The sequence below is a fragment of the Fistularia commersonii genome, chromosome 17, assembly GCF_037954325.1.
Source record: "Fistularia commersonii isolate RoL2024-O1a breed Wild chromosome 17, RoL_Fcom_v1.0, whole genome shotgun sequence".
Taxonomy (NCBI): Eukaryota; Metazoa; Chordata; class Actinopteri; order Syngnathiformes; family Fistulariidae; genus Fistularia; species Fistularia commersonii.
In genome coordinates, this window is record NC_141300.1 from 11,167,106 (window position 1) to 11,194,970 (window position 27,865).

At 44.4% G+C, this 27,865-nt stretch overlaps 1 protein-coding gene across 1 annotated transcript; it reads right to left on the reverse strand.

Moving 5' to 3' along the window:
• Positions 1–215: 215 nt before the first annotated feature.
• On the reverse strand, positions 216–27,608 carry sntb2 (syntrophin, beta 2). Its single transcript, XM_086163588.1, has 7 exons — positions 26,813–27,608; positions 9,722–9,938; positions 7,819–8,029; positions 5,705–5,847; positions 5,418–5,614; positions 3,129–3,319; positions 216–3,030 (listed from the first exon to the last, which is right to left on the reverse strand). Exons 1-7 carry the CDS (start codon positions 27,429–27,431, stop codon positions 2,938–2,940), a joined length of 1,671 nt encoding a protein of 556 aa, XP_086019714.1. The 5' UTR covers positions 27,432–27,608; the 3' UTR covers positions 216–2,937.
• Between the last annotated feature and the right edge of the window lie 257 nt (positions 27,609–27,865).

The window sequence follows — 27,865 nt, forward strand, 5'->3', positions numbered from 1 at the left end:
ATTGTGCCAAAATCAATTTCCGGACATTCGACAAAACTTGTCGCTTGACGAACAATAGCAGGTGATTCCTTACTGCTTTCGTTGTGCTGCCATCTAGCGACCAAAGATGAGAAGTATCAGAAGCAACGTTGCACATTTTTGAAATCCAGATGATGGGCAACAAAATGTTCATAGTCCAAAAAATCCCACCAAAAAGGACACACTGGGCGACATAAATTGTAACTATTTATTGGTATTTACACTTGGGATTACTACATTGCTATTGTACAACATATGCTGTATCTTGGCAAAAGTCTAAAATACTTTGCATATAACAGATGTTTTTATTTCAGCAGCATTTAATTATCTTGTTTTTTTTTTTGTTTAATGATTGTGTTGGACGCAAGCTGCCACGGTTAATACCTTTGGTTCAAATAAAACCCTTCTTTGAAGCTTTGCTTTGCATAGACTAGGATAGCCATGGTTTCAGAAATAAGAGGATGTTTGACAACATTCAAATAAAAATTCTGCAGAGGACATGTACAATCCCACATGAAAAAGGAGTTTAAAACTTTGTGCAACGAGAAGGATGACCGAGTTCAGATAATCATATCTGTATACAGGCTCAAAGAAACATGAACAATATTAGATAAGTGTCACAAAACGTGAAACACTGGTTTGCTTCAAATGCAAGTTTAGGAATGTATGTCAGGCTAACACCGCCCTCCCCTACATGTACATGCCATGTAGTTAATGAAAGTCTGTTTCTCAATTAATTTCACCTAATTGGCTGCAGATGTGCACTTCCATGACAGCATTGTTTAAACCATAAAGAAACGAGCGGCTGAAATAGATCGGAGGTCACTCAGAAGGGAAGCCATGTTCCTTATCTGAAAAAAGAGCCGCTATCTCGTTTTCCCTGTGCTACATTCGCCACGGACACAATGGTACATTGTCTGAGGCCGTACGAACACAACGGAGTGATTTGAGGCAGGGACACTTATTACGGTGCACTTTGACAACAGGGCTTTTTCCCAGAAACCAGGACTCTTCTGAAGATCCGGCGTTTAAATTTAGGCCAAGATTGATTGATGTGCTACACAAAAAAGCCTCTGCACAGAAAGTACTACTTCTATTTCCGTGGGTAGTATTTTCCAAAGGTTTGAGTTTGTTCCATTGGGCTTATGAGGGTTGCAATCAACACAAGGTGACTGCATGAAATATGGATGTACCTTGCTGAAGTGGTGTGACATCAAGCAGGAATTTGAAACAGCAAATCGTAAAGAGAAGTTCCAGGAGAATTAACGTCAACCGCTTGCTGGAACTTAATCAAAACGCAGAAGGGAAAGGGGCTACAGGCAGCATTTAGTTCCTCGAGGAAACGTTTCTCGATCTAAACAGTCGAAGCACTTTGGGTTTAGATGCACGCAGAGACATTTGCGAAGAAGCCACAGAATCAAATCTGGTGACTGGACGAAGGATACCGAAGGGTAAACAAAGTTTCATTTTTCAAATGTCAAAAATCACAAGACCTACAGAGGTTTAGGTATATCAATTAACTATGTAAAAGTAGTTGGATTAAACGCTTTTAATTCAAGGTCCGCTAGCTTTACTGTCATCATGTGACCACAAACCTGGACTAGAAAAGGAACGAATGTGTGTGGTTGTCTCTGAACATCAGATACGGCCCGCTCAGGTACCTGCCTATGAGGAGGTCAAAGGTCAGAGAGGTGTCAGCGGATACCAGTGATTGTCCCCCGTACACGTACAAAAACCTCTCCACGAAAAAGAATTTGTATATTCAGGTCAAACATTCACAGGAGACTTAAAATGGAAAAATAAAAGTAGATAAAAAGACGCTAACTTAACATTCCGTAATGCAGGCATTCATAGAAGCTGAGAATTCTTACAATTAGGATTATAAAAAAAAAAAAGTTTACATGACGGCCTGACCTAAAAGCAAACCTGTAGAGAAGTCACTGGCCGGTGCACGAAAAAGATGCAGAAAAAGAGGAACCGTAAGCAAAATAGGATGAAATAACAGAATAGTCGGGTAAAGGACGGGAGGTGTTTCATGGTCATATATCATAATCTGATACAGCGCTCATGTCGAGTTCAATGTCAGTAAATCATGCTATCATGCAGAATACACTAAAACAACAAGATGAAAATAAAACGGTTTACACTATAAGAGTACAACTATTGCTTGTGCATGTTTGAAAGCTTACAATTCTCTTATCGTGTGGAAAAAACAAGGGAACGTTACAAAGAGTGTCTCTGACTACATGTGAAAGGCACAGTCGGCGATCCTGATGTACAACAGTCGCTTGGGATCACGTGCTGGAAGGTGTGTCGAGCTGACGGAAGCACGGAGCGCGTCCAAAAACGCAGTTCTCCACTTTGCCGTTTCCACTCATTGCGACTCCGAAAAAACTGCATGTTTCCTGCACGCGTAGATGCAAACAAGGTAGACGTAGCTGAGCCCCTAAGTACATTGCAAGGCTGTCGCGGTATGATAGGCGGCGAGTAAGGGGGCTTTACCAGAGCTTTTGAAAATGTCGGAAAAAAAAAAAACAACCCTCCTTTCCCTTTATTTGTATAAAACGGAACCGAAGTGTCCTTGTTTTCTTTAACCCTCGCAGAGTGCGCGATCACGTGGAATGTAGTGAGATTCATTTCTAAGTTCTATCGCCTTTGGGAGCTTCTCGCTACCTTTAAGCCCGACAATAAAGGGGGACGGAGGAGAAGGCACGTTTTTTTTGAAACAACGGACAGAAGGACTCAGCGGCTCGGATCACCTCCGAGGCATCACCTCTGGCCTAACCTTAGCTCGGAGCAGATAGAAGGAATATTAGCTTGTGTGTGCATGTGTGTGTGTGTGTGTTTGTGTGTGTGTGTGTGTTCCCCACTTCCCCCATTGTGCCCCGGACTTGTCGACCTTCTTGCATGCCGTTTCCCTCACGTCAGCAGGCCCATGCGGGTGAGCTTGGCTGACAGGAAGGAGTGGAGGACGAACACCACCGGCTTTGGACCTGAGTGGAGATCGAACACCTGGCGTGGAGAAAAGATGCACAGTGATGTTGACGTCAAAAAAAAAACCAGCATCTCGCGCACGGCGTTAAAAATAATTACAGCAACACCCATTTTACCATTTCTCCCTCTGGGCCCCCAAAGTCGAGGTAAAGGTTGCGTATTCCGTCGTCGGCGGACATCTTGAGCTTCTCGTAGGGGTATCTGAAGAGCACGGCGCCCCCCGCTGGGTCGGCTGGCTCTCTGGTCACAGTGAAACCCTTCTCGTAGTGCAGCGTCAGGCGGACATCCTGTCGGTTCCACGTGCAGCCTGTGGGGAAGCGATCGATAGGCTGTGACATCTTAAGCCAACACGCTGAATTTATCTGTATTTTCAGGGGATTTCTTACTAGTTTGCAACTCACTGATTCTTCCTCATTTCACCATCATTTGGTGCTTGTATTGGGAATGTCCTTTTTATTCAATCATTCATTATCTAAAGACATTATTAACCCAGAAATTCACCCTGCACCGGTCGCCAGCTGATCACAGGGCCACATATAGACATTCAGCTATACACTCACTCATTCATACCTCACCCGAGACAAACAACCATTCGCCGTGACATCCACACATCATGTTAAGACATGAAACCATTCATTCAGACATCACTTGAGACATACAACCATTCACCCTGTCATCCACACATTATTTAAGGACATGAAACCATTCAGTCATTCATACGTCATTTGAGAAATTCAAACATTCACTCACTCATTCACTTAAGACAAACTACCTTTCAATATCTCATCAACAGGTCATATTGAGACAACAACCACTCATCCATTCACTCAAACCTCATATAGACGTTAAACCACTCACTCTCATCCATAATTTATATTGAGACACAATTATTCACTTGTCTGAGCGGTTAGGGGGTCTCCACTGCATGTTTTGGGCCGTATGTGGAACCCGGAGGAACCCCACACAGACACAGGAAGAACATGGAGCCTCTATACAGAAAGCCTCCCCTGTGGGAATCCAACCAGGGACCTTCTTGTAGTGATACAGAAGCGCTGACCACTTCGTGCAACCCCAGTGTCTGGTTTATGTTCGGGTTCTTCTGAACTCCTCCTAAATTCCCCTCTGAATGCAGCGGTGAATTTAACACAGCGACTCGACACTGCACTACACTACCTGCGTCACGGCGCATGTTCTTGTGTTTGTGGTATCCTGACATGCAAATAGACGAGGTCTGATAATTTTCCAGGACATTTCCCTTTCCTTTTTTCCAAATGTCTTCGCTGTTGTTGCAAAGCTGTTTCATTAAATGGTGCAACTGACATCGGTGCTTTAGGGCAAGTTGATGCATCCGAGAAGCGAGAGTACGAATGTGTCGGCGTGAATGTGTCGGGGAGCATTTGTGCACGGTCTGCTGTGACTTCAGTGGCCTAGAATGTTCCTAGACAAATGTGAGCGAGAGCAGCAGCAGCAGCAGGACAGGGAGGCAGTTCAGGAATTGAAAAAAAAAAAAAAAAAAAAAGGAAAGAGGGGCGTTTTGGCAGCCAACTATTGTTCTGCAGCAAGTGGAAACATTCCCCCTGCTGGCTCCAACTTCTGTTTTCTGGTACGAAGACTCATTGCCACACTACTTGCTGGCTGCACCTAGAGCCGTATCTAAACGCCGAGGGAAAACACACTTCCTACAAGCGATAGATAAAAGCTGATATCCTGCATATATCTTCTTGTGCACAGACCATATTAGGGCATGGAGGTGAGCCTGTGTCTTCCGGCGGCAAGACGCCTTTTTTTTCCCCCCCTCGCAAATTCATCTGGACACACACGCAGTCAGTGCTGAACTCAACTCGTTTTTTTTTTCGTTTTTGGTTTTTTGCTTTGCCAGGCAGATAATGCAGATAATGAATAAATAGCCGGTTAATGATGATTGTTTATAATGCCCCTGCGATGCTGACAAAGTGGTATAAATATATATAAAAATGTGTGAATGAACGTTTGTAGATTTTTGGGTACATTTTTTTAAGTGAGTCAAAAATGATTTTCAAGTCATTTGGGTGCAATTTCAGCATTTTTCAGTTCCCGCTTCTTTGACAAAATCACATGTTTCAGTTTATTTCTGAGCTGAAGAAAAAAAACATGCTAATTTCACATTTAGCAATCACATTTCAGTACCATATCCAATTTTCAGATAATTATTTATTGTCACCTAGTTAATTTCTTTATTTTCAGCATCCTTGAAACAATCTTCAACATACTTCCTAGTTAATCAAAAGATTAAAAATATTTTTTTTAGATCAAAAAAGGGCAAGTTTCCCATTTGACACTCATTTCATATGTATTTTCCATGAATGGAAGCTCCTCTTGCAGGTTTTTTTCCATGATGCACTGAGAGATGTGCCTCTCCTACTCACCGATGGACACTTCTTTGATGAGCTCTGCGGCGGCGTGTGCTCCCTGCACCAGGGCCCGCGTCCACGACGACAGATCCCAGTGGGTCTCCACCCGGAAGATGTGGGACTCGATACCCCGCCCCGTCCCAGTCCGAGTGGCGAACACCAAGTCTGAACCCTGCGCCGGAGACCCCCTGGAACTCCCGGAGTGGACCAATCTGGTGGTGAAATTGGATTAAAAAACATGTATTATGGGGTTAAAAAAAAAAAAAAAATAGAAAATAGCTGTTTCTAGGTGCTGGTCCTACCTTGTGGCAAGCAGCGGGTGTGTGAGGAGAGGCATGGACCAGGATTCCCGGCTCCAAGGCACCGACTCAAAGAGCAGGATGTCCTTCTCTGTCAGCGCCATGACGATGGGCCGGTGCTGCTGCCGTCCGCCGTCAAGCTGGACCTGACGACACAAATTCCGTGTTTTATTTTGCGGCATGCAAGGATTCAGGGCTGCAAATCCACTCTGGATGACTTTTTTATTCAGAGTTTCCACTAACCGCTGTCGTTATTGCTTTTATGAGTATTAAACCTATTATTGTATTATTTCAGCTCTTAGCATTTACGTGTTAGCGCTACTATTATAGCTTTCGATAGTATAGCTTTCTTTAAGCTGGGATCAGTCCGAGGTTTCTGCACCAGTAAAAGGCAGGGTTTCCTCGCCGCTGGGTTTTTGAGTGTGGTCAAGACCTTCTCTACATGGAAGATGTTATCAGACAAAAGTGTTGAGATTTGGCAGCATATAGATCAAATCTGACTAGGTGTCAATACTTAATAATTCAGCGATAACACCAAACAGCTTTCTTGCTGATTTCTTGCAAAATGGTAAGTCTTGTTCATTCAGAAATGGCATTTTCTTATCTTTGAAAATGTATTAAATCTGAATAATGCGCAGTTTAATCTTTTGCAGGTAGAAACACGTTCAGTTCTAAAGCTGCTCCTTTCTCATTGTAAACCTTGTTTTTGGAGACAGGTCAGCGCTAGCTTATTCAAATCTTGTCTTTTGAATGTGTACGTGTACGTGTTTACTGAGCGCAGAAAATGTTTAAGTTAGAGGCTGAGGTGTGTTTTGCCGTACTGCTGGAAGGTGAAACCCCCCACGCACACACACACACACACACACACACACACATAAAACAAAAGCACAAAGTGTGAAGTTAGGAGTTAAGTAGTGTTTGTGAATCACCGTTCAATATCCTGTGCAACATGCTGCCTAAAAACAGCAGGTCTCTTTTTTGGCTTTGTGTCGGTTTGCAAGTATCCACACATTTTAGCTTCATTAAGATCAATACGTTGATGTAGCGTCTGTTAATATAAGCGGTGTTGTTATCATTTTTGCATTGTGGATATCGTGTCAACACGGTTCTATCCACATATGCCGAATGTGGGAAACTAAAAAATGCTGACACACAGCCTTTATAAACATCCAGTGTCTGTACACCCTGTGTGTTACAGTAGCATGCAGGTGGGTTCGAGAGGAAACGTTGTGGCATGACAGCGGCGCTCTGTCGGCGGGTATCCTGTCTCAACACGGCCGAGAGCCAGAAAACAACATAAAGTTGAATGGGCGTTTCATCAAAGTGAAATTGTGTTATTCAGTGGCGGGGTGTGCGCGGGGTTGCCGGCCAGCTCAGCAGCCCACCCTCTTCCTGTTGATGCTGGGGGTTATTATGGTCTGCACATTTGAGGTCTGTATATATGCAGCGATGTAGGGTGATGATATAGAGCAGGGCATTGTACGGCCCGCGGGCCACATCCGGCCCGTTTTGCTTTTTAATCTGGTCCGCCAAACAATTATCTTTGAATATTTCAACACGTATTTTCAATCAATATTGAATTTAGAAACTTATTTTTTCCTTTAGTTTGATTTTGTATGGATGATTACATAGAAAATAATGTCGGTCGGTACATTTAAATTATTATAAATGATTTTAAAATTGAAATAAAATGCAGAAAAATTGAAATTTTGAAATTGCAATTTTCATTTTGTTCACCTAGTTGGCCCGTGCATGAAAATTAAATAACAAATGTGGCCCGCCAGCCAAAATAATTGCCCACCTCTGATATAGATACCGCTTAAGCACTGAGAACCTTCAGTTTGTGTTACAGTAAATAACATACTATTTCCATCCCACCATATAAAACATAGTTATGCTGCAAATAAATGATTTGAATAAGATTAAACTGCGATATATATATCTTTACTATATCTCTACTTTCACTTTCATTTTATTTCTTCATCCATATATATTCTGAATATAAGTTACAAACAATATTCCTTTTTATTATATTATTTCACAGAGTAGACATATGTTTAAAGTCTTTGTTTCCATTACTGGGTAAGACACTAAGAACAAGTCCGGTTTGGCTGTACCTGCTCAGCCAGCCAGCCGATGTGCTTGAGGTGGGGCTGCGTGGAGGTCGATGCCGACACCCCCAGGTAGGCATTGATGTGCGCCAGCGTTTGCGGCAGCAGGGCGGCGATGTTGGTGTGGACGGCCGTGAACCAGGAGTTGGCGGTGGGTCCGTCTTTGCAGCGCAGGACTACAGTGTGCTGGCCGTCCGGGGAGTGGAGCTCCAGCAGTCTGATGGCCAACAAGCAAATTATGGATGAATGTTACAATACTTATATAAAATGTGGGACTATTTCGATTCATAGATTATCTGTGTGCCTGAGAAAGCCACCATACATCGTATAGTATCGTATATATACAGCTGTAATTGGGCAAGAACCATTCATCCTCTCATTCATACATCATGAGAATAAATACAACTACTCACCCGCTCATTCATTCATCATATACAGACATACAATTGTTCACACTTTCACTCACATGGCATATAGAGATGTACGACTGTTTATCTTCTCGTTCATTCATCATATTGTAGCGAGTCACGAATGTTGGGGTTTATGTTGATGCTTGTTTCTGTGTGATTTTGGGGTTGCTGGGAATTTTGTGGGTATGGTTTAGGGAGCAAGGAATTTGTTTGTTTTTTTTACCTGGATTTGAGCGGGAACAGTTAGTTGTATTGCAGGCTTGTGCGGCCTTATTAAACAGACGTTTTACCGTCAACCAGGTGTTTTCCCTGTCTAAAACGCTACATTATGAAAAGATGCAACCATTCACCCTCTCATTCATTCATGATACACAGGCATACAACTAATCATCCCTTCATTAACAAGTTATATAGAGACATATAACATTCACTCCCTCATTCACACGTAATATAAAGAGATACAACCACTCATCCTCTCATTCCCACATAGTATGAAAACATATTACCATTCGCCCTTTTATTCACACATCATATTACAAGATACAATAATTCACCCCCTCATTCAAAAGTCATATAGAGAGACACATCCATTCACCCTCTCATCCAGACATCTGGACATTTTAGTGTCTCCAGTGAACCTCCTTCATGTTTTTGGACCGTGGTGGGAACCCGGTGGAACCCCACACAGACACAGGTGAGAACCACACAGAAAGGTCTACAGTTGGAATTGAACCAAGGACCTTCTTGCTGCTTGGTGGAATCGCTAATCACAGCTTGTTATTCTTGGAAAATAACAGGGAGGTGAGGTGAACGATTATCGGTTGTGGTTCCAGTTTGATCGACCGATGCTAAAACGAGTCACCTATTTAGCCCGATTGATTTACGGGGATCAAACTCTTAACCGACAGTTTCCAACTGCTATCAGTCTAAAGCAGGGGTGGGCAAACCACGGCCCGCGGGCCAAATCCGGCCCGTTGGTGTTCTTAATCTGGCCCGCCAAAGATATGTACAGAATTCATACTTGACATGAATGATTGAATGATTGGATGAATAAATGCGGGAGCTCAAACAGGAGATTATTTCAATTTTGGAGCTACTTGAGAACACTTGAGAATTTTCCTAAGATGAATTACACAGATTAGCTTTGTGATTTAGCCTTTACTGTGGACATAGTGACACCAGTGATTGAGCTGGACGTGAAGCTACAAAGGAAAAACCGTTTTGTGCGTGAAATGCAAGCAAACGGTCAAAGCCTTCAAAACTAAGCCGGTTTTATTTTCAAAGCAAATGTCAGACAATGGTCAGGCAAATATCAGACGAGTCTGATATGCTATTAACAAATACATAGGTTAAATTTTAAAAGTCCATGCGGCCCCTGAGCCAAAAAGTTCGACATGGTTCGACAAAACTTCGACAAAACGAGAGTGGAAAAGGAGCTGCCAGCAGGAAAACACAGCCATCCAGCCCCTTAAAAAAGGCCCATTAAGTTGTTTGTGTACCGGTTTTCCAGGTCCGGCATGGTGAGATTCCTGCTGATGAAGCACATCTTCAGGCTGATGACCTTTCTGTCCTTGGAGGTGGAGCCACTGTGTTTTGGGGAGCCGGAGTCCTCGCTGCCGCTGTAGCTGGGCGACTGCGGGCGAACGCCATCCCACGGCAGGTCAGCCACCAGGGAGGGCTTCTTGAAGAGCGGGGACACCTCGCGGATGTACTTCACTGCAACGGGAGGAGGACGACACAGAGTTAGAATTTTTTCTCTGCCATAATAGTGCACAATGGCTGAATAATTCATAGTGCAAACGCATCTTAACGGAGCTCTCGGTGCACGAATACCTAGGAAAAACAAGAGGTTGTGTGTCTGAGTGCTTGGCGGGGCTGGTGTTTATAAAAGACAGGCTTGTGCAATGGACTGAGTTTCCAAATTTAGTAAATGTGCTGTTGCTCCCTCATGCAATCTCTTCCCCCTTTATCTTCTCAATGTTTGCTTTGCAGGTTTTTTTGTGTCTTTGAACACATTTTGTGTGTTTGTGGGTGTGTATATGTGAATCGTGCATGACTTATTAGGCACCACACAGTCTGGAGGAAACATCGACAGCTGCGTCAAGAGTTACAACTCGGGATGGGGATTGACACCCGGTCAAGAATTCAGCTGTTTGAATGAAAACATCAATTCACATCAAAATAGGGCTGGAAATCAGGAAGTGGTTCCAGTGGAGAGCCAGCTTCCAATCAGAATCACAAAAGGAATTGTGTGTCTCTGTGTGTCAATGCCACGGTGTCTTTTGGAGGTTACACAGTTGACGTGGAAACTTTCAACAATTAGGAACCCGCTAAAGATGCTTTAAAATTTTAATGACCAGATCACTCGTTGCAGATGATAGATACCAGGATCTTAAATGACAAGGGTGAATACTCTGAGAGCGATGCCTTTGGTGCAAAACTTATCCCAAGCCCAAGTTTCACCCATTATTCCTCTGTATTTCAGCTAATCAAATTCCAAACTAATTAAATTTCATTGTTAATGTTTTTTCCCCATGCCGTGTTGCAAGTGGGCCAACCAATCTGGCTAATGGCGTGTCCTGACGTTTTCACGGTAACACCTCTGCCTTTACATCGATAGGTGCATTTATCGATCGGTGGCTTCACATTAGCAGAAAAACAGAGGGTATCGCACAAGTCATTTAGCAATTGGCCTTGCCTCATATATGAATAGAAAAAAAAAAAATATATATATATATATGTGTGTATATATATATATATGTATATATTTTGGTTATTTTTTTAATCTCAGTGGCCCTTTCTGCTCCCAATGGTAAATCATAAAATAGTGGAACCACATCAAAATTACAGTTACAGTGAAGATGATTGTCATCTAATCATACTGACAGTCTATTTTTAAATAACTAATGAGGTTTTCTAAAATCATGACGCACTGAGAGTCATATGATGGCAGTTTGGGGACAAAAGTCCCTTGACACTGATTGAAGACATGGTCATAGCACTTTGACTAAGAGACTTCCTTGGAAACTCAATAAGTTGTAAAATCATGTACAGTGATCGTGACGTAACAATCGAAATTATCACAATTGTAATTTATTATTGATTTTCCCTCATAAAGGTACATTAGATTAAGTCAGTTAATTTAGGGTCAGTGAAAGGGCCAAGGGGCTACATATGAATGAATGTATACAAGTAATGAGGAAGACTCTGTGTGTGTGTGTGTGTGTGTGTGTGTGTGTGTGTGTGTTTGTGCTTAACGTGTGTGTCGATCTGAACACAGGAAATTACTTACAATAGCCAAGTGTGTGTTAGACTGCCGGTTGGTCTTTTGGCCTGAAACCCGAGAGGAGGCACTTAAGAGGTGAGGTCATTCCTGAATGAAGATATTAGAATTGTGCAGCCGTGTGTGTATGTCTGTACGCACAAACAACACACGTACACACACACACACACACACACACACATGGCTGCTTGAGTGCAATATACGACCAATGAGAGTGCAGTAATGAAAGATAAGGGATACATGGCATTGACCATGACTCTAAAAAATGAAGTCACTGAAAGCTATAAAGAGCCATAGCTGCACTTAATGTGCACATTAAGTGTTAGTTAAACCTGAGGTGGTGGGATTTTGTGTGTGTGAGTGCGTATGTGTGTGTGTGTGGAGGGATACTGGCAGTCATGCCAAGGCACGGGGCCAAAGAACGGAGCCTCCGCACCATATGGCTCGTACAAACAAGACCCGGGATCTTTTTTGCAGACCAAAGAGCTTTCGAAGCCGTAGGAGACCGAGCATTCCTCAAAGCTCGTGTTTACTAGGGAAAAGTGAAGAAGTACAGCCCCTGCCAAAAGTACCGCTCGCTGAATAACAATTAAATTAGGTGAAAAGCAGATTCAATCAAGTTGTTACCAAACTTAAGGGGGAAATCCCATGGGCAAATAATCGCATTGCCTTTAAGCATCAGTGATAAATGGCGTAAAAGTGAGTCGGCCAAAAAAAATATAATAATAAAATTGCATTCAAATCAACAGGTGTTTCTAGAAAACTAGCAAGAAATCAATCCAAAAGAATCAAGAAGCGCATTAACTCATGAGTAAGCGCCTAAAAATATAATTCATGACCCCCCAAACAGGCGTGGATTTGCCAGGAGGCAAGGAAGACTTCCACTAATAGTAATGATAAGTAATGCAGAGGCTCTGGGCCCGAGCGTGGAGCCTCCTCACCACATGGCTCCCACCAACGCATCCTGGGATTTCTTCTGCAGACCCGGTGGTTTGAACCAGCATTCCTCCCAGCTCGCGTTTAAGCAAGAGAAGTCGAGCATAAGGAGGATGTTGCTGCCAAAAGCTGTAGTTTCAGACTAATAATTAGATTTGGTCGGACATATTTTTCCAGCAACGAGACCTCTGTGTTTGGGACATCTTTATTTTCAAACAGAGTGGCTCATAGAACCGCAGTTACCAACGGTAAAGCTTGTAATCAACAGGCCGCTAATGTACCGCCGCCGCATAACGCACACAAACGCACAAACGGCATCTTTGAAGGACACCTCCCAGGAAAAAGTGGAGATGGAGATGCCGGAGCAAAATGCGAAGGGCCACATTTGAAGGAAAATTTTAACTTTTACATTTGGGAGTGTTGGCTTGTATCAAAAAACGTTGACGTTTTATGCTGGGCTTACAATAGGAGGTTTTCACGGTCACAGACTAAAAATGGAAAAGTCAGAAGGAAATCTTAGGAGTTTTAATGGAGTCACGGCTCGCTTCTGTCATCCCCAGCGTTAAGTATACGGTGGCGATCCGACCAGTCTTGGTCTTACGACAATATCAAGTCAAATGTTTCAGTCTTTACTGTCACGCAACACAGTCAACAACCAACAGATGAGCTCTAACAAAACCAGAAACAGGAAACCTGGCGGACAGAGCGGTATTGGCAGCAGAGACGGTATTTGTTGGCGCTATAGTTGAGTGTGAATGGCGAAGGACGTACGGATCGATGCGGAGCTATGGGCAGGACGGCCCTGGATGTACGATGTCAACTCTCCAACGTATCAAGACCGAGAGGAGAAGGCAAAGCGATGGACTGAAATAGCAGAGGCTCTGCAAATACCCGCTGAAAACATTGCGCAGTTGGAAAAATAATAATAATGATAATAATATTAATGTATCCTTTATGAATCCATGTGGGGAAATTCGTTCTCAGCAATGAACCCATCACAGATGACACATGATAACCCATCAACAACACTTTGACACACTGGGAGGAGCCAGGAATAAAACCAGGACCACATCGCCCCAAAATACCGAAAGAATCTAGTTGTAGTCTTGTAAATAGTAACCCTGTAAGACTCAAAGTCTTTAGAAAATCTCAGTCTGAGACAAGGCTGCAACTAAAAACTCTCAAAACCAGGTGTGAGATGATAGTTTCAATATCTTCCAAATCTTTCAAAGTGTTCTGATGTATGGGTAGCATGAGACGAAAAATTTGAAAAAACCTCAATCTCCATGTGGATGTGGAAAACGCAACTCGGTGATGGGCATGTCCAGTAAGGTTGCAGTCACCCACGCACCATTGAGTTGACCGTAACTGCAATGGACTACTCCAGAGTACATTCTCTTGGAATTCTCCAGAGAGGCCGTCAATCGTAGGGCCTCATATAGAGATATTCAAGCATTCACCCTCTCATTCACAAGTCGGGTCAATTCTGGGTCTCCAGTGTATCCCCTGTATGATTTTGTACTGTGGGAGGGAACCGGAGAAGCTGAAGGAAACCCATGCAGGCACGGGATTGAACCATGGATCTTCTTGCTTGCTAATAGTGGCCTGGAATGTGAATTACAGCGATACTGGCGTTTTTTTTTGGTCCGATCCTTGTCTTATCGGACAGAGATCGTCTTCAAAAGAATTGCCATCTGGACGAGTAACTGTATCAAAACTGAAAAGGAACACGACACGATGTTAAGTTAAATATCCATGAGGTCCATGTGACAAAACATCAAAAACAATCATATTTGAACTCTCTATTGAAATGGCGCATGAAGATTCCGCTAAAAAAATAGCAAGAAATTAACCATAATCTGCTTGCATTTTGTTTGGTTATAGGGGCAGAAAAAGAGGGCATGAGTTTTGTTTTTTTCATTTGTCATGACAGCCGTTGGCTGTGGAGGCTAAAGTGAAAGTATCGTTTTAGCAGCTACTTGGTGCCAGTGTGAAAGGTTGCTTGCTTGCAATGCGGTGTAGATCACCCCCAATGTGATCTGCACACCATATGAAACGTTTTTTTCACATATCTCTTCGCTGCCGGCAGACATTGCTGGCGGATAATTCCACGACCTGACCAGATTACAATCTTTAAAAAAAGTCAGACGTTCCCACATCTGCTACTTGTTTACTTAAAATCAGTGAAAAGGCCCAGCAGCAGTTTGTGTTTGATGCAGCTGCAGAATATAAAAAAAAAAACAAACAAAAAACAAACCCACCACATCATTTTTTGACAGCGGTTGAATAATATAAACAACGGTCAGTTTCCCTCCCAGGGAAATTGTCTGTAATATGTTGCTGCATAATTATCTGAAGCCTTACGTGACACAGAAACAAAGCTAATGAATGGGCGAATGGGTAAATGTTTGGTGACAAGAAGTCGATACTGTGGTGACATTTAAGAAAATAGTCACAATTACAAGCCTGGAACCGAGACAAACCATCAAATCATCCAACTGAATGGTTAGCAGAGTAATTGATAACTACAGTGGAAACCTGATTTACGAGAGCATCAACTTACGAACGTTCTGAGATACAAGCAGTTGCTCGGTCGATTTTTTGCTCAATTTTTGTTTCGTGTTACAAGCCGAGATCTGAGTCTGGATTGAATGGGATGAGCGTTTGACGCTGACGTTTCCGTTAAGTGGGGTTTAAAAACAGTCGGACACGCCGCCCAGCACAAAATCATGTGCGTGTTGTGGACTGGTCAGTTGTCGACAAGACCAAGAGCATCATCTGTGAGAAGGCAAGAGACATTTACGGAGATTATGTGCAGCGGACGGCGGAAACATCAATGGACGAGGCATTGGAAAAGTCATTCAAAGTCAGGGATGGTTTGATTGTTTTAAAAAGGTGATTCACTGGCTCACTCTCTAAATTAAGTTTAGCATAGTAAGTGTAGCAACATGATCAAGTTACATTTAGCAATACATGGGAGCATTAAGTGTGTAGCAACGGCCTCAACCCAACATCTTCGCCGACCGCCAACGTAAATACAAATAACGAAACACCGGTTTATATCTTCACACTTTCTTTCATTATGTATTATTATTTTTTTATGCATTATTTGATATTTTTATACCGGTAGTACACGTAACAAAACCAGGGGGCCGAAACAAATATATAGTGTTTCAATTCTCTTCATCTTAATTTGATATACAAGTAAATTGACTTAAACACAAGTCGAGGTATTGCTGTTTAACTATAACTACAAAGGTTATGTACATGAGGAACCGTTGAACAACAACAATGGTGGATGTTGCTGCTTCTCCTTTGGATTGTGGATTACGTACTTTGCTTGCTTTGCACATGAAACTGTTTTCTCAGAACATCATTAGCATGGAATGAGAGGCACCGTTGTTGTGGGAAAGCAATATCATTATCAGAATAAATAGTCAGGGTTTGTTTGTTTATAATGAGCGTTCCTCACGGAGGAAAACACCCAAATGTATTTTCACCGCAGTGGTTTCGCTAGTTTGCCATAAGCCCACGGGTATTTTAGCTTCACGCTAATTTGACCATGCTAACGGCGAGTTACGGCAGTGAGTCACCTCTGTCACGGAGATGATGCAAAGGTAGCAGGTGCAATATCCTAAACATCAGCAAGAAATTGCCTCCAGATTTTAAATAAATTGCAGACCTGCTTCGAAATCCCCCCCCTCCGCCTGCTGTTGCAAACGCTCATCATAAACTTGGAAGTGGAACATTCCCAAATGGGATCTTCCACTATTCCCGGGTGTCCAAAAGCTCTGTGAGAACAGGCCAGACGAAAACCTAATGAAGGGCAGGTGCGTGTGTGCGTATGCGTGTGTGTGTGTGTGTGTGTGTAGAGAACTACAGTGACACAGGAGGGACACACACACCTACAGCAGGAGTCCTGAATATATGCCATATGTTTCCAGAGGACAATCAGCTAGGAACGTTTCTGTGTCGAAAATAAACATTACTAATCTCCGTAACCGCACAAGATTTTCGTCCCAAGTCATTATCAACGCTCTTTCACTCCATGCAACACTTTCCTTTTAGTCAATTTTCCCCTTTACAGTCATTTCCCTACCAATTTGTTTCAGTATATTTTTGCAGCTCATTTTCTGTTAATTACTGTTTTTTTTTTTGCCGAGTCGTTACCTTTAACTGGATAATTTAAATGAAATTATTCACATTTTTACCATTTCTGATCATAATCATGCACTTTTTATGCAGCATGTAAAAAACGAGAAGTTAAACCGGTTTAGTCCGACTTGTGCGGCTCATTTTTAGGTGACTTTGTGATCGTGTGAAATGTGTCGAAACTATGATATTAAATTGGAAAGGGGCGATTCCCCCCGGGGAGCCCAGCCGCTGTCCCCCCGAGACCGCCGCATCTGCTCGCCGTCCACGGAGGGATGAGCAAAAAACAAGACAGAGGGGAGAGAAAAAAAAAAAAAAAAGATGTCCGGCGTGACGGGGGAGTCTGACTCGACACATATTTGGTTGCGGTGCGAGGACTCAAACCGCCGTCCTCTGCCTGCTCGCCGCACGCAGTCATCATCTCGTGTACAGACCAAATAATAGCTTACAGAGCAGCAAATCAGACCCTGGCCTCTGTTTTTCCCCCCCAAACTGCCCAGAAATTCCCCCGTGGTTTGGCCCGGTCCTCCCTCCTCACTCCCCTCCTCTTCCTCCGCCGTCTCCTGACTTTTACTTAGTTCCCTCTTCAGTTTTCTTGAATTGCCGCCGTCCTTTCACACTTTGTCTTGGATTACCTTTGACCTGCTTCTAAGTTCTCCTGGCAGATCCACCACCTATTTCATTCACTCTTTGAAACATTTCCTGCAGAATTTAGAGACATTCTGGCGAAATGTTTAATATTTTCCAAAATATTCTTTGTGATTTATTTTAATTACTTGTTGTTTGTGGGTGGGAATTCTGGGATGCCTTCCCAGACATACACACACACACATACATAATCCCCAGGTTAGAACATCATCCATTTACTCTCATGACCTTTTGACATTGTTCCGGTGGAAAAGATTTTTAAGCTTGCTCATTTTCTGTTCAAGATTTAAAGTTAGTTCCCAATTCCTGATTATTTCTTAAAGGGATGAATTACCAAGTGAAAAATAATCACCATCCCAGATGTCTTTTCCTGTATTTCTGATAATTTTGCATTGTCAAATCATGTTTATTTTTCTTGCTTGTTTACTGTGTATATATAACGCCAATTCATTTAACATTCATCATCGTCTGACATACAACTGCACACACATATACACATCATACAGCTCATAAATCACTCATCATAAAGCTCTTTTTGGTAGTTTCTTGCACATTCCTGAGTTGCTTCTTCATGACTTGTAGGAAAAGTGGTAAATGACTGGTTCCAAATTAAAAAGCCATCACTTGTGTCGATCCTTCCTCCGTATACTCCCTTGTCTCCTATGCGCTCCTCATCTCCTAACCTTGTCCACCGCCCCCTCCGACCACCCGCCCTCCCCTCCCTCGAAGAGTGTTCCTGCCAGAGCCCTAATGAGAACAATGTGTTTAAACCGAGTTCCACGGAAACGCTGAGAAAAGTAAAGTTTCTCACCGAGGGGCCGGACAGAAAACACCAACACGCAAACTATTGGTGCTGAATTTTGTAGCGAGTCCTTAAAAGGCTCTTGAAACCTACAATCAACTGAAACCAAGCTGCAGGTTACGCAGCACAAGGCCTCGCTACCATTATCCTCCTACCCGTATTTGCATTCAAACGGCGCGTTTCACTGCACGTCCTGTGAGTCTACTTCCTCTGCCTTGTCTTTTCTGATCTTAATAAACTCACTTACGCTTTCAGCTGGTGTTCTGAAGTAGAGTTTGTGGTATTTTTATATTTTTCTTCTTCTGTTTGATTTATAAAGTCAAACGCCGAATTGTACAAAGTGAAGTTCGCTAGCTGACGCAAACGTGTTTCCTGGCAGGGAGCGTGCACGCGGATTAACGTGTGAATGGCAGGTCAATCCTGTCCTGCTCGGACCGTCGGTCCAAATCAGATTTAGGTCGTTTTTCCGACACTTATGTTACGACGTCCGGACAGCAAAAGGCCTGATCAAAGCGGGTCCAAACCACGTGGAATTGGATTCTAGTCACATTCTACAGATACGATTACATTGTAGAAACCAATCTCACTGTTTTTCTGGAGTCAATGCAACGTGACTTCAACTGCAAAGAGGGCATCACAGCAGCTACTAGCGCAATGGCTAATTCCCTGAGGCGAAGCTAACTTAGCTAAACATCGAGTTCAATGACAGGATTTCATGTTTCATAAGCTAAACAACCGTACAGGATTCCACGTGGTTAAGCTAAGCTAAACAATTATCAGATTGACTGATATCATGCTAGGCTAAGCTACTTTAACTGCAGAGAAGCTAATGTGATTCAATGTAGAGAGGCTAAGGTCGCTATACCTCTGAGCAGCTAACATGGTTCAATATGGGTGCACAAGCTAACTATCAGAGCAGCTAATGATATTCTCTCAAGCTATGCCAGCTGAACACTGGAATCGCTAATGGGATTCCATGTGGTTAAGCTAAGCAACACAATTATCAAAGTGACTGATGTAAAGAAAATCAAGCTTAGCTAAGTCATCTTATCAGAAGAGAAGCTAATGTGATTCCACGTGACCAAGCTAAGTTCGCTACACATCCAAGCAGCTAACTTAAAGTCGATGTGGCTGCGTTAGCTAACCATCAGAGCAGCTAATGACATTCCATTGGGTTAAGTTAGCAGAACTGTCCGAGAATCTATACAAATTTACTCAACATCACAACAAATTGTGAAATTCCTCATCGCTAAACTAAGTTACCTAAACATCAGAGCGGCTCCGGTGACTTCATGCTAACTAAACTTTGCTAACTAAACTAAACTAACTAAACACATTGTGACAGTGACATGGGGAAGGGTGGGGTCTTTTGCACGGGAAAGCGTTGACCTTCTGCTGCACCATGAATGAACGCTGTTCCGGAGAATAAAAAAAGGGCAGTCCGCACAGGTGAATTCCTGCAGCCTGCACAGGAAATGACCTGCCTGCAGGCGGACGACTGTCCAAAGCTCAGTGTGGACCTCGCAGATCCTGTGGGTATCTGTGCACCTCCTGCAACCCTCGTCATGGCTCTTACTTACTGCTGCATGTGCTTGCTAATAAATACGGACCAAGATTATACAGACTAAAATCACAATGACTTTTTCTTTCCAGGGAAATATCACACAAAAAGCATTTAATGCAGACAGAGATAATGCTACCATGGAGCTAGCAGGCACTAACTGCCCTGCACAGACAGGAAATCCCATACCAAGGACAGTATTATGACTGCAGTTGATAGACATCAGTCACACACTCACCTCACTCGCACACACAATAAATGAGTAACAAGTAAACAGTGGGGCCTGAACTGTTTTCTGCAGGAATATAAAAAAAAAAAATCACTTGACATTTTTTAAACATGTGTGTGCTTTAAAACCTTGAAAATTGTCAAAAGCACCACTGCAAAATGTTATAATTAATGTTAAATAAGTCATAAATATTTATCACAATATTGCAATATTTATGTTCGCGTTAACTGGTGTGTCACCTTTTCTCAGTCATGTGTAAGTAATAATCTACGGTACATATTTGTAGTTTCCCTGCTAATATTTGTGGAATAACGACACCAGTTTTTTGTTGTCCTTTTTAGTTTCTCACATATTGGGATGATTTTTGTGTCAATTCTCCCTGTTTTTCAGGGGGGATTTCTGCAGATTAGTATTATAGGGATTAATTTACAATATGGTGTGTAGTCGCCTCAGTAATACTAATACTGCTGCCACTATTAATAAAAATAATCGCCATCAGATAGAACATAATCAATCATCGGGGAAACAAGGCCCATTTCCTAAAATGTCACCTGCCTTGTTTTTATCATTTTTAGGATGCATCTGATAATAAATAAATAAGCCCCTGTTTAGTAATATTGATAATGCAGAAGGGCGCTGAGGTAATTCATCTGCAAAGCCAGCGCGCAACATTTAGGGAGTGCTGTCGCTCCGTTCTCCAACGGACTCTGTTGTCTGTGTGTTTTCGAAAAATCGTGTCCGAATATGTGTGCCAACTTTCTACAAAGGATAAAGCAGATTATGGACTAAAATAATCACACTCATCATTCTGTACTGTCAAAGATTACAAACGTGCAGCCGTGGTGTTGGCAGGGGAGGCCGGCCGCGGATTTTCTCTGCCTGGCATCATTTTTTTTTAAACCCGGTGCGCACTCTGATCCCGTCAAACCGGAGGAGGTTCCCTCTTATGGTGTCCACACTGGGGGACCTTCGGTTTTGGACACTGAGGTATCTGACGAATTATATTTTCATCTCAATCATATATTTCACACACAGCGCTGATTTTGTGATTAGAACCTCCTAGAACCTTTTCAGGAACTAGTTTGTTTCTACCTGCATGGGGACAGCATGGGAACCGCGGACGTCAGTTCCTAGACCTATTTATGGAGGGTCTTTTTGCGGTTCCGTAGGAACTTATAGGCGCTTGGTAATTGGTGGACTGTGGGGCGCGATTTAAAAAAATTATTATAGCTGGCTTTTTCTTGTGACCAAATGGACAAAGAGGTCGGAGTTCTTCTGTCTATCTATGACAGAGAACCAGGGCTCTCAGAGGAACAGCAACATTTTAGAGTTAGCGGACGGCTAACTGGCTTCTTCACACTGTGAAGCAGCTCAGAGAGAAGATCAAAACATTTCAACCCATCTGATAGTCCATGGTTATTATTCCCGCCATCCAGAACCAAATTAGAGCTGAAAAGCTCTGAGAACTGTCTTCTTCAAAGTTTGCTGTCTAAAAGCAGCTATTGATGTGTGTTAACGGTTGTTGAGTCGGTCAGTATTAATGTTCAACAAATATTCACTTTGAATCACATTTTGTCTGTATTCTGAAAAAAATGAAAAAAAAAAGAGAAATTACACTCAAACAAACAAAAAACAAAAAAAAAACTTTTTTTTTTAAAAAAAAAAGGGATGAGAACTAAACAACAAAGAGAAGTTCATTAATAAATTGTCCAAAATCGGCAAGAACTTTGTTAACTGTTTGCAATAAATCACCCAAGAAACAAATAGGAAGTCACCCGTAAACTAAAGAGCCAATATACTATTGGATCGTCGAACTCTGAATGTCCATGCAGCTTTTGGAAAGTGCGAACCGCTCAACTCTAAAATCCGCTCCCGCTGACTGCGCCGCAAAAGTGTGTGTCAAAAGAGGCGATCGTGTCGCAACATCAAACACGTTCCGTTTCCCCCGGGACGTTCCAGCTCAATTAAAATTCTGTACCGCTGGAGAGCGGAGCCTGAGCGGCGCTCGGCCCACAATGGCGTGGGCCCGTCTGAGCCTGCGCGGGCACCGGAGTCCAGATAGGAGCGGACGCTCGGCTGGTTTCGGCCCGGAGAACAAAAGGAACGGGCTGCTCCTCGTCAGGACTGTCCCCGTTTCATCAATGGCCTCTGTGTCTGGAATGCGCCGGTTTCTTTCCACCAATTACCCTCTTAAAGAGTCCCGTCCCGTGTCTCCGTCCACCGGTCGGCGGACTAACACGGCAAGACACGAGGGGCGGAGACCACTAATCATCGGGACATATGGCACATTATGTCAGACGGTCATCTGAAGGCGGGCAACCTGCTTGGGGCCGGGACCCTGCAGCTTATGTGACATCCACTAAGAAGAACCACTTCAACACTAATATCCAATCTCAGCTATCATTAGATATCCGACGCCCTTTTTGGCGCGCTATTCTACGGCTGCAGCAACGCGTTGCACGATCACAATACTGATCATTTGCAGAATCTTTGATCGGCAAAATCACAACGAGGAGACGGTGATGTTTGTAACGGGGATGGATGATTATCAGCCGGAAAATGAAATCATAGTCGATGGCGTTATAAAAGGAGGGTATCTCGAACACGTGCGCGGCCTGGCTGTAGGAGCGTTCGAGAAACACAACTATGACCATTTGAAACCAGGAATGTGATCTGAACTGTAATCCCGGCAGATGTATCATTAAAAGAGCTTATTCTGGGTATTTCCCGCCGTGTCGACTTACTATAGCACCATGCTATTAGCCCCGTCTTACGCATTCATCACTCTCCCTCTCTTTTTCCGTTTTGTTTCCAGAAGAAGACAAAAGTGACGAGCAGAGGGAGTCAAGACTCGGTTGACCTTTGCCCTTAATACACTGAAGTAAGCAGAGGTCAGGAATGTAGAGCGCCTAAGCTAATTGTGAGAACAAGTATCCTCGTTCCGGTCACTTCTCAGACTGGTGGGAGTCCGGCTGGCGAGCCGGTTCCACAAACAGCGACCTTATCGCTGCGCTAGACCGGTAAACACCGACAGACAACTGACACATTCTTCATTTCTGGGCCGACGCTGCACATCCTCACACGCCCCCCCCCCCCCCCCCCGACCACCCGTCCTATCCCGGCAGCGGTTTGGACGCGATCGTCTCAAACAAAACAAAACACGGTCATTCCAGAGCGTCTGTGGAGGCTCTCAGTCGTCCAGGTCATGGTGAATTCTTGTCGAAATCATTCCGGGGTATTTTTATGGTCAAGCGAGTGACGGGAAACCGACCTGCACCCAGACGGCGCTTTACGGCCTGCATGTGCGCCGCAAGTCTTTAAACACCGTTCCAGGAATTAGACAAAGGCCAGGGGTTTTACTTGAGAGGACTTCTATTACACAGAGGAAAAGCAAAAAACGGCAAAGTGCGAAGGGCATGGTTTGAAAGATAAACAACAGTTAGCTTGCTCGCCGATGACACACGCCGTTTCTGTTCTGATAGCGACCCGAGGTTCAAGTAATTCTGCCTCGGAGCCTCGGCGCGTGGCAGTAAAAAGACGGGGAAGGCTGGACGGACTTGTGGAAAGAAAAACATGAGAAAGAAGGCGGATTAACCCTACAAAAACATGATGGCGGTGCAGTCCTTAGCACTTAGTACAAGGAATATGCTGTAGTTTAGCTGTAGAATAAAAACTCAAATTAAAGAAAAAAAAAATCCATGGGTTTTTGTAAAACGCGAGAAAGTCGATATGCGGCATGCGATCGATCCAGAGTGAACCCTGCCTCCCGCCCAATGACGCATTGTGTCGGACAAGCGGCGTATATAATAAAAGAATGAATGAATAAACGAATGAATGAATGAAGGATCTGCAGTGTGATACTTTATTTTTAAGCAGCAGCATCACAAGCGCAGATAATTCATTAAACAAATTGACGGATGCGACGTTCACCGGAAGCCCGAAAACTTTCTCCTGACTCACTCTGGGGCCGAAACCAAAAGCCCACGACGGAGTCAGGTTGGGATCGGAAACTGTGCCGACGTCAAACAGCTCTTAACTGTGTGAAAAAGCGGGGAGGGTGGGGGTGAATTGGCGGGAGAGAGGTGGCGGGGAGCCCTGGGGGTTTGGAAAGAGAAAACGGGCCAGCAGCAGCAGCAGCAGCGACGGAAGCGTTTAATGGCTCGGAATGGATGTCGGGAATACTGACGAGGATTAATCGTAGGAACTAATCGATGTGCGACACATGGGCCCCGTCCTTTGACCGGCACGCTGAGGCCCCAAACGCCGCCACTCTCAGAATAAACCACAGCTGGACCGGGTGTCAGGGAACGGCTGGAACGGGAACGCTGTCAAACAGCGGCTCTTCTGCCGCACATCAGATTTACAGATGGGGGCGATAGGGAGGTTCTCCCAGGAGAACCAACAGAAGTAAGCTGCAGGGTCGAGAGTACAAAACCAGGATATTATCATCATTATTATTATTATTTAATAGTTTATCTATTATTGTAATGTGTAAAATTTGATTGATAGTCCTTATTTATTCATCTATTTCTTAAAAAGATAATTCATTCATCCATGTTTCATGATTTCTACAATGTAATTACAGACAGGCGCATTAGCTTTATTTGCACCTTTTTTTGTCTGCAATTCACAGAAAATGTTTTTTTTTGTATTTGTTTTTTTAAATAGGTTTTTTATTATTAAAAAATATCATATATAAGATAAAATATATGTTTATATGTGTTTATGTGGATACATATATAAAAAACAGATAGGCAAATAGGTAAATATATAGTAAGTTTGAGTAAGTTTGGAGGCTGAAGTGAAGCATCTGGGAAAAAAAGAATAGCCTTGGCGAGGAGGTTGAAGGGTTAAGACGTGCAATAATTCACTCGTCTGGACAATTCAAGGTCTGCAGTGAACCTCCAGCGTGTGTTTGGACTGTGGGAGGAACCCGCAGAACCCAGAAGAACCCCACAAGGAGAACATGGAGACTTGGGATCCAACCAGGGACCTTCTCGCCGTGAGTCAGGCGACCGCAGAGGCTGCGACCGAGATTTTCTAAAGGCATTCATACGCCTTTGCAAACAAAGTGTCCCTTCCGTAGCAGACGGAGCGACACCGGCGTGTCCTTGGCGTCGCCCTTCTCCACCAACCGAAGAGAAAATTTTCCATCTTCAGGCCTGCCGCAGCGACGCAACCATCAGGGACAGGAATGTTAATGAAATGCAACGGGGAAAATAATTGCTTGCTGAATAATTGCCTGCCGGGGGCAAAGTATTCTCCAGAGCGAAGGGGGACATTGACAAACAAACAGGAAATCTGAAATTTCGTTCACATGTTCACTTGTTCTGCACGCGGAGGGTGGAAGTGTGGCAGGAGATGGGACGTAACCCGGACCTCTCACCTGTCAATCAAAGGGCCTCTCATTCCTGAACTAAAGGTGCGCTTTTAAATATAAAATCTTGAGCATGTAGGAAATTCTGCCTTTCGGCCAATTGGGATGGGGTGCTAACAGTTTGTGTGTGTGTGTGTGTGTGTGTGTGTGTGTGTTTGTGCGTCGGAATCACATTTGGGAACAACCCAGGAGGAGCTCGCCATGTCACACGGACTCCTCAAACCCCTCTGGATTCAAATGAATTTGAACTTTGACCTTTGCGCCATCAGCCCCCCCCATCCTTTATCAGCTGAGTTAAGCCTCCCCCCCGCCCCCGCCCCCCCCCCCCCCCCCCACACACACACACACACGCACACACACACACACACACACACACACACACACACAGCCATGACAATGTGGGTCACACCTGCAGTCTCTTTCCTGTTTGTACAAACCGTGCCGCCGTCTGCGGCTTTATCTCCCCTCCTGTGGAGGCTCGGAGGCTTCCCTTCCGAGAGACGAAGATGCACCCTGCTTGGATGGAAGGTGGGCGTGGAGGTCAAAGGTCATGTGGTTTGGGGATGATGTATGGACGAATGATGTGGTTATTACAAGCTCAGACACGAGCTCCTGTCATGTGATCAGGAAGACGTGATGGTTTCTGAGTAGCGGGTCTGCAAGGACCCCCCATGCGGTGCTAGTCTGTGTCGAGTCACTCCGTAACATCAACCTACGGAGATGTGATGTTTTCATGCGTTCGATCATTCATTCATTCATTCATTCATTCAGTCTCCTTGCACTGAAGCCTATACCAGCTGTCAGTTCCCCTCCATCGCAGGGACACACAACAGCAAACTACACACACCCTCTCATTCCAACGTAACATAGTGACACGCAACCCTTCCCCCATAAATATAAACTTTCACCCTCTTATTCGAACATCGTATAGACAAATTAACATTCGCTCACACAATCACACATCATATAAAGGCATGCAAATATTCACTCTCTCAGTCCCACATAATATACATACAAATATTCATTCGCCCACTCATTCACATATCATGTCGAAACATGCAACTATTCCCCTTATCGTTCAAATGTAACAGAGTGACATACAAACATTCACCCTCTTATTCACACGTCATAAAATACTTGTCGACATTCACCCTCTCATTCAAACATCAATATGCACATTCACCTCATATAAAGACATGCAAATATACACTCTCTCATTCCCACATATTATATATACAAATATTCATTCACTCACTCATTCAAATGTAACATAGTGACACGCAACCATTCACACCTTCGTTCCCACGTCACATAAAAAAAAACATTCACCCTCTCATCCACACATTATATAAAAATACATGCAAAAATTCACCCTGCCCTGTCATTCCCACGTTATTTTGGAAAAGTAGGACCCCCCCCCAAAGGTCAAAGGTCAAGGGCTTGGTCACCCCAAACTCCCCCACCAGTCCGCCATGTGGAAGTTTGACACGAGGGAGCACGCAAGGGGGGGACGGGACGGAAACACCCACGCCCACTCCTGAGCGGAGCGGGAACCCGCGTCCCCATCCGGGCCTCCCGCAAAATCCCCGCAAAGTCACTCACCCTCCAGCGTCACCTCCTTGCCGGCCTTCTTGAGCGCCTGCACGGCCAGGTCGTGGGTCGCCTCCCGGAGGTCGCTGCCGTTCACGGACAGGATGGCGTCCCCAACCCGCAGAGCGCGGCTCTGGTCGGCGGCGAGTCCCGGGAAGATCTTGGAGATCAGGATGGGCATGCGGTTCTCCCGACCCCCCTTGATGCTGATCCCCAGCCCGCCGGACTCCTGCTTCACCACCCGGACTTTGCGCACCGCCTCCGCGGGGGCGTCCGGGCTCGGCGGCTCGCCGTGCCGCGACCCGAAGCTGGAGCCCGGGCTGCCGTAACCGGAGCCCGGACTACCGAAGTCCGAGCCGGAGCCGTTGTTCGGCTGCCTCCCGGCGGCGTGGCCTCCGCCGCGGCCGCGCCCCGGGTGCGGGTTCACCGGGTCGCCGCCGTTCGGCACGCCGTTCCGGAGGCCCGGGGAGCCGCCGCGGTCCCAGTGGTTCCCCGCACCGGGGGCGGCCGCCTCCGCCTCCGCCGTGAGAGTCAGCGTTTCCCGCGTCAGCTCGGCGGACACCCGGATCCAGCGGTCCCGAAGCAGAAGGTCCAGCTGGCCGTTCTTATCCGCTCTGGTCCAAACCGCCATCTGAGGAGGCTTCAAGCCGCGGACAGGCGGCCGCCGTCACTCCGCGCTCATCCTCAACTTTTCCCTCCTTCTTCTTCTTCTTCTTCTTTTTCTTCTTCTTCTTCTTCTTCTTCTTCACGCTCCGAGTCGACACACCCACTCGTCTCAGATAGAGAGAGATAGAGATAAAGAGAGAGAGAGAGAGAGGGAGGGAGGGGAGGGAGAGAAAGGGGGGAGAGGAAGAGGAAGAGGAGAAGAAAAAGAACAACTGCCCCGCCGGAGAGCTGGAGTTCAGGGCTTCTAAAGCCGCCCTTATGCCATCGTCAAGCTAGAGTTATAACACACAAACGACTTCCGCCCCGGCTTTCCAAAATAAAGCATATCTATCTATCTATCTATCTATCTATCTATCTATCTATCTATCTATCTATCTATCTATCTATCTATCGATATAT

Coding starts and splice junctions, on each gene's coding strand:
- sntb2 (XM_086163588.1), bottom strand. CDS start 27,431: ATGGCGGTTTGGACCAGAGCGGATAAGAACGGCCAGCTGGACCTTCTG. Junction 5,615..5,704: donor CACCCGCTGCTTGCCACAAG/GTAGGACCAGCA, acceptor TTTCACCACCAG/ATTGGTCCACTCCGGGAGTT. Junction 3,031..3,128: donor GGGGCCCAGAGGGAGAAATG/GTAAAATGGGTG, acceptor TCTCCACGCCAG/GTGTTCGATCTCCACTCAGG.